At 43.5% G+C, this 10,546-nt stretch overlaps 1 protein-coding gene across 1 annotated transcript; it reads right to left on the bottom strand.

The window, feature by feature from the left end:
• Positions 1 to 184: 184 nt before the first annotated feature.
• Positions 185 to 7,717, bottom strand: LOC124003636 (kelch repeat and BTB domain-containing protein 8-like). Its single transcript, XM_046312056.1, has 5 exons — positions 7,431 to 7,717; positions 6,116 to 6,323; positions 5,524 to 5,830; positions 4,472 to 5,282; positions 185 to 3,873 (listed from the first exon to the last, which is right to left on the bottom strand). The coding sequence occupies exons 1-5, from the start codon at positions 7,444 to 7,446 to the stop codon at positions 3,410 to 3,412; spliced, it is 1,806 nt and encodes a 601-aa protein (XP_046168012.1). The 5' UTR covers positions 7,447 to 7,717; the 3' UTR covers positions 185 to 3,409.
• Positions 7,718 to 10,546: the final 2,829 nt, after the last annotated feature.

The following is a 10,546-nucleotide window of genomic DNA, read 5'->3' as shown; positions in this document are numbered from 1 at the left end:
TAACTGGTGATGGGTATCATGTCTCATAACATGTTACATGAATGTGATCTATGTTAGCCTACTTTCAAAAATAGCTATATATGTTCAAACACACACACACGGAGTATAGGCTACAAGGGGAATAAAAGGTTAGAAAACATTCATTCAGCACCAAATAATCATATGGCAATTTTTAAAAAGTCACTATGGTTTCACTTGTCATTTTATTCTCAAATTATGTGCAATGTGAATTTCACAGTTGAGCTCAACCACCACTATTCCCCAAACTACAGACAAACCAGCAAACAAAAAGAAAAGCAGTAAGATTTTACTGGTAGTAGCCATCCATGCAGGATGCATACATACAGGGCTTGAAAATGAGCTTGGGCATGGCCACACAAGGCCAACTATATCTTTTGCACAAAAAGCACATTGACTGGCTGATTCGTTGTACGCTTTAAGTATTTCACAAAACTGATGTGTTGGAGACAATGTAACATTGGAGTTACAGATCTGCTTATTGTGAAGTTTTGGTAAAGCAAAACTACTTTGAATATTTACATTAAATCGCTCTATTATAACTAAACATAAAAAATGGAAAAATAGCCATTGAAAATAACATATCTACTTTTCAAGTTATAAAAGAAAAAAAAGTTGTAAAAAACTGTGCAAGTACAGCAAACGTATATTACACATGAAACAAGACATTTAAATACAGTACTGTTTATCAATAGAAATCCTGAGTTGTCCATTCCTGGTTCCCACGTGAGTTTTTAGGCATTTGAGGAAACCCCTTTTCTCCTTCCTCACCCATGGAGGGCACTGCTCTGGCCAGATCAAACCAGTGCCAAGTGATGTGCAGTATTTTTCTTTACAAAAGTTAATGTCCACAGCTACAAACATAACGTTTTCATACTAATCTCCAGTTGAAATTCTGTGAAGACAGAACTGCATTTCCCAAGATTGCTTTGTGGTCAATGATATATTTTGGGGAAATGCTTTAAATATGAGATCAAATAAATGATCATATGTAGTGCAAAGATGATACAGGAACCTGCATGAGGAAATTGACGTCAATGAATTTGTTACAGTTCCATAGGGAACATCAGTCAATTGCTGTTACTTATTTAATATATACAAGATCATCAAAAAAGCAGCACCAATAGTTAGTTTTTCTTTATGTCATAGCATAGAGATGGATTCATGTATAAAAGAAGCACTCTCTGTGGTAATGCTCTGTCCAGGTGGGTGCTGCTTGGTCAAGTTTGCAGTGACGGACCGTTGAAGAGTGATTCAGTGCAATGATCAATAAGACTTGAGACACACTACCTCGCCAGGCTAAAACACACAGGACTACTATCTGGATGCCCCACCCACCCATAGGCACAATGGGATCTGGACTAAATTACACACCAACAATCTCTACTTTACTCCTCCTCTGACAACTACTGTACAGCAGCCAGCCACACAGGCAAATATTGAAACATTTCAACGAACAAAGGTAAGTACCCAAATTAAGCTTGAAAACAAAATGTAATCCACTTCAACTAGCGTAAACCTAAATGTAGGGCTGTGACGATACCAGCATTGCAATATTTTATCAACGGCAAAAATGAAAACATGAAGCAGACCACCCTCTTTGGCCCTTTAAAAACCTGCTGTATGTCAACTATTGTGCTATAGTTTGTAAAATAAATAAAGGTGACTCTGGATAACATAATGAGGTCTGTTTCCAACATTATAACTGTTATCCTAAAGAAGTTAAATCTGCTTCATGTTTTGTTTCCTTGCCATAATAACAAGTATCACAATACTGGTATCGTCCCAGACCAACCTAACTGTATCAAAGTTTCCTTAGTTATAGCTAATTGAAACTTTATCAACTTTTCAGATGAAACAAAAGTTCTTAAATGCATTTTGGCATGTAAGAGGTAGGTTAACCCAAACACTTTTTAAAGCAGATTATAATGAATACCAGACATGCTGAAAACCCCCCAGAAAAGACAATTCTGCAGCGAGCTGCCCACACTTTGGCCAAATCAATGCATCAGCCTGAACCATGTCCCTTCATTCCTTATCTGACTTCTGTTAAGTTGCTATCAAAGCAAACTGTTGCCTGGTTCAAAATGTCACACTTATCTTGGCCAACCACACATCTGACGCCCTGCTCATTTCTCCAATGTGGAGAGTGAATCGTCTAACTTGGGGTGGCAGGGTAGCCTAGTGGTTAGAGCGTTGGACTAGTAACCGAAAGGTTGCAAGTTCAAATCCCCGTGCTGACAAGGTACAATCTGTCGTTCTGCCTCTGAACAAGGCAGTTGACCTACTGTTCCTAGGACGTAATTGAAAATAATAATTTGTTCTTAACTGACTTGCCTAGTCAAATAAAAAATAACTTCTCTTAAGTTGTCTTGGCATGTGAAACTCGTTGCAACAAAATGGATGCCAGCTCTGAGAGTCCATTGCATTTGTCTACGAATTCAAAAAGTATAAATCCAACTGCAACGAAGCCAAATAGCACATTGGTTGACAACTTAGGCCATCTCTTGAAAGCAAAGTATTAGTTTCATAAAATAGCATCATACCGATCACACATGGCAATAATACTAAATTGATCTAAATCACTAGCACACTTCATACACAACTAATAAACACTTGCACAAAGACGAACTTGCTGTAGGGAGCAATCAGCATTCAAATCAATACAAAAGTCAGACAAAAACCCTCAATCTGTGCTAACAACCTACCAATGAGCAATACTGCTCATCTTACCCGTATGAATATATATATATATAAAATTAATGATTTATATATATATAATTTTCACTTTATGCTAACATGTTCCATAACTAGAGGGTACTTCATCCAATCCATCAACTGCATGTCAATCAATTGTAATTTTTTTAACCTAAAATGTTTAAGATTAAATGGAACAAAATGGCTCAACAACAAGCAAATATAATAATTGCACTTATAATTCATTGGACTGTAAAACAAGCATCAGTTTGGGTATTTGGTGCTGAGTGGAAGAAAAAAAAACACAAATACTGCAATCTTTTGAAAGCACCCCCATTTGATCGTGTTAAACCTTATATGTTAATGCTTTAAGACTAAACTCTTGACTGCCCTTGTGGTGCAAAACAGGACAGCATCAGGCACAAGACAAGCAGGACCTCACGCTCCCTCCTCCCGGAGGGGTTCAACCCAATAAATGTTTGTCACATACACCAGATAGGTCCAGTGAAATGTGACGTTTACAGGGTCAGCCTTATCAGTACAGCGCCGCTGGAGCAAATTAAGGTTAAGTGCCTTGCTCAAGGGCACAGAGATATTCACCTTGCCGGCTCGGGTATTTGAACCAGCAACCTTTCGGTTACTGGCCCAATGTTCTAACTGCTAGGCTACCTGCCACCCATTCCCCAAGGTCCTCTCAGAGCACTTTCTGAAGACACTGCGGGTACAGTTTGGCCACCACACATTCAAAATGGCGGCCCAGGTCCCAGAGGCGGTCAGGCGTCTCGTAGACTTTGGTCCAAGCATCCGCCTCGTCGTCATACTGGTAGAGGGAGTTCTTCCTGCTGGTACGGAACACGTGTTCCTCCACCATGACCTGCGTGGCTCGGACAAACAGGTGCAGCTTGCCCTGGAGGAGCAGGGCCTTGATGTAGGGGCTGGTGGCCTGGTCGAAGGGAAGGTCCCTCTTGCGGGCCCAGGTGTTCTGTTCGATGTCGTAGACCTCCATGGTGAAGGTGCGCTGGTGGTTCTTGCAAATGCCAGCGATGTAATAGATGGAGTTCTTGTGTAAGGCAACCAGACCCTGGCTCCGGGGTACACTCATTGGGGACAGGTGGCCCCAGTAGTCCTTGCGAGGGTCAAAACAGAAGAAGTACTCACCTGTTAAACATAGAAGAGAAGCACCAGTGTTAAGACACATTTTGAAAAAAGAATGAACTGTAGCTTTATATTTATTTAGTCTCCTACGCCTGCCAGCAGCATACCACCCTGCATCTCATGGCTGGCTTACCTCTGAAGCTAAGCATGGTTGGTCCATGGATGGGAGACCAGATGCTGCTGGAAGTGGCGTTTCAGGGCCAGTAAGAGGCACTCTTTTCTCTGGTCTACAAAAAGATCCCAATGCCCCAGGGCAGTGTTGGGGACATTGTATAGGGTGCAGTCTTTCGGAATGGACATTAAAACGGGTGTCCTGACTCTCTGTGATCACTAAAGATCCTGTGGTACTTATCGTAAGAGTAGAGGTGGTAACCCTGGTGTCCTGGCTAAATTCCCAATCTGGCTCTCATACCATCATGGCTACCTAATCATCCCCAGCTTCCAATTGGCTCATTTATCTCCCCTGTAACTATTCCCCAGGTCGTTGCTGTAAATGAGAACATGTTCTCAGTCAACTTGCATGGAAAAATAAAATACCTCTCCTGAATCTTTTTCCCACTGCATTTCAAGATCCCATAGTCGCTCCACTATCCCGACTCACCTTGGAGGATGTAGATGTGGTCTCTGTACTCCACAGCGCTGTGGAACTCCATGGCGACAGGCATGGGGCTGACGGCAGTCCAGCAGTTATCCCTGGCATCGTAGCACTCTACTGACTTCAGTGCATTCCTTCCGTCCCCTTCGTACACACGGCCCCCCAGGGCATACAGCTTCCCACAGCAGTGGACCAGCCTGCAGCCGATCCGGGCCCGTAGCATGGGCGAACGCGCCAGCCAACGGTTCCCTGCATGCTCGTATTGCCAGAAGTCGCTCTCCGCCCGGTGGTCGATGGACACCTCGCTGTTGCTAGGGCGGTAGCCCCCAGCGATGAAGATGTCGTTCTCCGATGACACCAGGATGCCCACCTCCCGCAGGTCATTGGGGGGCTTGCAGAGCTTGAACACCTTCCCAGCAGCAGTGTCCAGGCAAGGCACGGTCTGCTTCTTCATTGAGTGTTTGTGTGCCGCGTCAAAGCAGATGACCATCTCAGAGGCGGTCATGCCCAGGCGCTGAGAGCAGCCGTTGAGACGTGCCTTGGTTTCGGCAGGTTCCCTGGACAGAGAGAGGGCGCAGGCGAAAGGGGCCGGGATGCGGCTGAGAAAAGAGTCATCCAGGAGGGGCAGTCGGATGCATTGAGAAAACACCTCAGCCAGGTGGGTCTCCCTGCGAGGGCTGTCGTGCTCCAACCAGCGCACAATGCTCTCATACACATGCTCTTCCTTCTCCACGTTCAGGTCATCATTGTTCAGGATGCTCACCAGCTGCTCCTTGGTGAGCTGGAGGAACTCCGGCTCCCGTGCCACACACAGGAACTACAACACAGCACCGCATGTTACATTTCATCTGTCACAGCATGCTCAACTAACAGACCTGGGATACTTATCTAAATCTTATTTAGTGTGTCATCTACCATATGTACTTCAATGTGCTCTCATATTACTGTAGTTATAAGGCCATATTAACAACAGATCCATACATTAATCCTTCCCAAAAGGCAAGCAAAGTGAAGCATAACAGTGGAACAGAACAGCTTGTTCTTAGAATAAAACCCACCTTCTTGCGTATGTAGTCCTGGGAGCGCTCCCTCAGCAACTGGTGGCCGTAGGCGTCTGCGAACATGTAGACCCCGGTGCAGTTCTGGGGGTCCAGACGACTGATCATGAACAGGGCACACTGGTCCTGCAGGGCTGGGATCTGGAAGATGCTGGCTGCCGTGAACAGGGCCTGGACATTGGACTCGGACAACATGACTCTGGACGTGTAGGCGTAGTCCAGGACCTGGTGCATGGACTCAGACTCAACCCCGATGAGCCGCACCTCCCTCTGACTGCTCTCGGTAAGGCCACTGGTGAACATGGACCTGGTAGGAAGAAGAGGAAACAGAAAATGCATAAAAGTTTGAAAGGTGTTGCAGCATATTTTGGGCTCTTGCCTACTCCATTGCTGTCATTGACATGACAATAAGTTACAGAGTTTGCATGATGGCGCAAACAAACTGGCACTCAGGCTAGTCACGGTATGTGTTATCATATAAAGGTTTGACCCTTCAAAAACTCAGCATAGCTAATACATTTCCCTGAACTCAAAGTGATAACCCAAATGTAAAAGACTAAAAGCAAGCAAACGCCTCACATATCTGACCTACCTAAAGTAAGGGCTGATTGCTGCAAGGACATTTCGGTGACACGGAAATGTCTTGCCATGGTCCACCTCAACGACAATGTCTGTGAGCTGTGCTTCATCATACAAGGCTTTGAGCTGCTGGAGGATGTTACAGGCATGAACGGCATCAACCCCACTGTAGGTTGTGTTCGCAGGAGTCACATTCTGTACTTGTAACAGCTTGCCTACGTCTATGGAACAAACATGAAAGAGACAACATGCCTTTTAAAAATTATGGATTAAACAACACTGACATACGAGAGTCACAAACAAAAGGCTACAGATGTTAAAATTATGTTGGTACTAAATACGATTACTTAACGTTAATGGAATCATTAGCTAGCTATATGCAGCACAATTGAGTCAAGTGTACTTTACAGAGTGGAGAACAAATACTCTAGCTACAACACGTGGAGATTAGTAGCATGAATCTATTCCTGAACTAAAATTACTTTTCGATACCTTGTTTGTAGTGCTAACGTTACCAGTGTACCATGGAAATTCCCCACCCAGTTCAACTTGTGTGCTCGAGTTAACTTAATGACAGAACAAAGACCCGTCTAAAACAACGAGGCTTTCACAACAAGCCAACTAGCTCTGCGGATTAGAAACTCACAGTTGCATAGTACCAGAGCAAGTCATCCGCGGCATTATTAGCCGGCTAAAGCAGCTAGAAAGCAATCTTTTAGCCCTTAAACCAGTCAAAACGGTCACTAAAACCACATAACGGATAGTCACGAATCTATTTGATCGTTAAGGATATCGTGCTGACGATGTTGAAATGGAGCTAGCCAGTTAACTGGCTATCCAAGTAAACTGGCCAACCACCGTTAATTGTTCGTCAGGATGAGACGTGGTTATGTTAAGTACTGTAGATAACTGGACATATCTACTTTTCTGTTGGCTAACTATAGTAGCGGTAGATATTAACTAGTCAACTATCTAACAACACACTTTGACAACTATTAATAAAAGCTAAGATAGCTACGAACAGGTTGACAGTCTTAGCCACGACTGTCATTTGCATACAAAGACATGCAATTGTTTAGACTCGGCTGTACTAGCTAGCCATCTATCTGATCGAATTAGCTAAGGTTATAGCAATGCTAACTAGCTAGCACACATTTTAAAGAAGCCATTCGCTTACAGCTTCACTTGTAGCTAAAACAAAAGAGAAGTCATTGTCTATTACGTTTGTCAGAGTGTAATCTCGGTTATATATCATTCATTATGAATGATGGAACTTTAAAATACGTTAAATAAGTTTGAATCGTCAACACAAAACAAGAAACGCTAACCTCCACTGGCAGCCATTCTCCCCCAGTCTTTCTCAAACTGGTCTACAAGCTCAAAGCTGTTAAGGCTAGAAGGGATACAGCTTTTGTTAGATTAGACTTTTCGTACTAACAGGTTAAGATAATTTACGCAGCATGTTATGATAATTAACGTAGGATAACTATGTTATGGGAAGGGTTAGCTAAAACGCAAAACATTTCAACTTTTGACGTTAATTTGATAAAAACTGAATCCCTTCTAGCCTAAATCGTCTCAAAGCAGACCGTGAAACGTCACTACTGTGAGCCCCGGAAACAGACGACAGCCAATCGCAAGAGAGAGCAAGCCAATAAAATTATTTTGGGTAAAGAGAAAGCAAAATAAAATATCAAAGCAACCTTTCAAAAATGGATGATCAATTTATTGTCTCATTTTGACATAGCCCACAAGGTTCCGTAAATAGGTAAATGTGAGTTACTGGTACTAATTGATTGTCTAAGTGAAAAATACGTTTTCTCCAATCAAAGGATAGATTATTGCATTGCATTTTCAAAGACATTTTGATACATTGAATGTATCCTACAAAACACAGGAAAAAGGAAAAGCTATATGCTGTTCATCTATATGTTATTTTCACATAAAAATTTGATTTTATATAAATATAATAAATACACCATAGATATATATACCCAGAGCATTTTATTGAGGAGAGAGAATGTTTTTGTAATGTTACCCAGATTTTACCCAGTTTGAGTGTCCAGCTCTCCATTAGTTAGGGGAACATTTTATTTATGTTTATGTTTATGCAAAACCTCCTGACAACCTATTTAGCATGTTTTGGCGTTGGTGTTAGGAGAGCATTCCCTAAATGTCTAACATAATTGACACAGAACGTGGATATCCAATATTAATGTTCTAGACATGCGTGGGAATGTTGCAAGAATATTCCTGTGTCCAGTTTTCTGAGGGTTCGGAAAATATTCCATTAATTTCCCACCAAACATACACAGAACATGGTTGTCATGTTCTTAGAATAATAGATAATAAATGTTCTACACACGTTTCACAGAAATGCTGCAGTAACATTTCTGTGTGTCACCTGATGGTCCCAAAGAAAACATTTGAACAACAAAAAAAAGTTCTCATTAGATACCATGCGTTGTTACTGTTTCCGAACCCATCAAAGCCCGATTGGTGAACCACTGATCCATTTACAGCGCTTTCTGTTGGCAAGATTATGGACAAGCACATACACACGTACACACACACACACACATATTTGACACACTTTGACTACAAGCAGATGATGGAGAAATGCTCAACTACATAGAATCAATAAATACTGATATTTTCATGAGAGGTAGCGGACATGTGGTAATAATTTGTGCTCAACGGCTAATCCTACAGATTCCCGTCTTTCAATGAGAAACCAATTTTAATTAGATCAGTTAGGGGTGTTGTAACTGTGGCCAAATAATTACATTAACATACAGTATATTGTCACGCCTTGGTCATTGTATTTTGTGTTTTATATTTGTTCAGGCCAGGGTGTGACATGGGTTTATTGTGTTGTCGTATTGGTTTTTTTGTAGGCATTGGGATTGTGGTTGATTAGGGGTGTGTCTAGTTTAGGCTTGGCTGCCTGAGGTGGTTCTCAATCAGAGTCAGGTGATTCTTGTTGTCTCTGATGGGGAACCGTATTTAGGTAGCCTGGGTTTCACTGTGTATTTCGTGGGTGATTGTTCCTGTCTCTGTGTCGTTTCACCAGATAGGCGCGGTCACTTTGGTTTTTCTTTTTACTTGTTTTGGAAAAAGAGAACGAGCGCCATTCTCCTTGCGGAGATGGTGCTAAATACATCAACACGGTCGGTCCCTGGGATTGGGCTGGCCAACCCGATTCGGTTTGCTTGGAAGGAAAAGGAGATGGAGCCTTTAGGACGGGAATCCTTTGAAAGGATTATATTGATGGGGATTCTAAAGCTGACGGTGAAGGACGTGTTTTGTTTCCAAGGCAACTCTCTGGAGGGAGCATACGACGTGGCACTATATACAGAAGAAAAACACGATGATATCCTGAGAAGGGCAAGAGCAGTGGGAGGTGAGAGGCCGATGTGCCACTACGATATAACAAGCCTGGCGAAGAATAACTTTAGGGTTGTAACTGTCAACATTTACAACCCTTATGTTAAGGACGAAGAGGTGAGGGCTTTTCTGGGGAGATACATGGATAACGTCTCCCCTGCAAGGCACCTCAAAGACTCCCTTGGGTTTTGGAATGGGAGGAGAGGCTTCCAGGCCCTCCTCAGAGAGGACCCAAAGGGACATGGTGGCTACCTCCATCCTCCTGCTATGTTCTCCCTAGGGGCTGACAGGGGGACGTTGTTTTATGCACGTCAGCCCCCATTTTGCAGGCGCTGTATGGCCTACGGTCACATATTCGCCTCATGCAGTACACGAAAATGCAGATTTTGTGCATCTGAGGATCACGAGGCGAGAGATTGTGACAAGTCTAAGACGTGCCATGGGTGTGGCTCGTCAGCACACCTGTGGCGGGGGTGCCCGGCCCGTCAGAGGTCATATGCGTCTGCGGCTGGGGGGGAGCAGGAGCGGGGGATGGGGGAAGAAGAGGAGGGGAAGGAAGCATGCCTCATGACCAGAGTTCAGGTCCAGAGGGGAAGGCCACAAGGAAGGAGGAGGAGCCAGAAGCGGCGGATGGAAGAGAGAAGGAAACGGAAGGCACAGGAGTAGGAGAACCAGGAAAAGCGGCGGAAGAAGGCAACCGAGTGGATCGTATCCAGAGGTTAATTGAACTCGAATACGAGACAGGCAACCTCGGCGGGTCGTTTGACTGGGAGAGATCCGCAACCCTAAAGGTGCAGCTCAGGGAGTTGCAGGAGCGGAAGGCTCGAGCTTTTCTTGAGCGTGCACATAGTGGCTTTCTAGAACATAATGAGACTTGTTCTGCTATGTTCTTTAAGTTGGTTAGGGCCAAACAGAGTAGGAAGGTAATGCATGGTGTTAGGGAAGAAAATGGTAGTATAGTTAGAGAACCAGAGGATATGGTCAGGGTGACAACTGATCCTTTCCAAGGTTTATTTAAGGAAAGGGAAATAGATGTAGAGCAGGGAAATGTGTTTTT

The sequence above is a fragment of the Oncorhynchus gorbuscha genome, linkage group LG18, assembly GCF_021184085.1.
Source record: "Oncorhynchus gorbuscha isolate QuinsamMale2020 ecotype Even-year linkage group LG18, OgorEven_v1.0, whole genome shotgun sequence".
NCBI lineage: Eukaryota > Metazoa > Chordata > Actinopteri > Salmoniformes > Salmonidae > Oncorhynchus > Oncorhynchus gorbuscha.
This window is presented reverse-complemented; position numbering and strand designations above follow the sequence as displayed.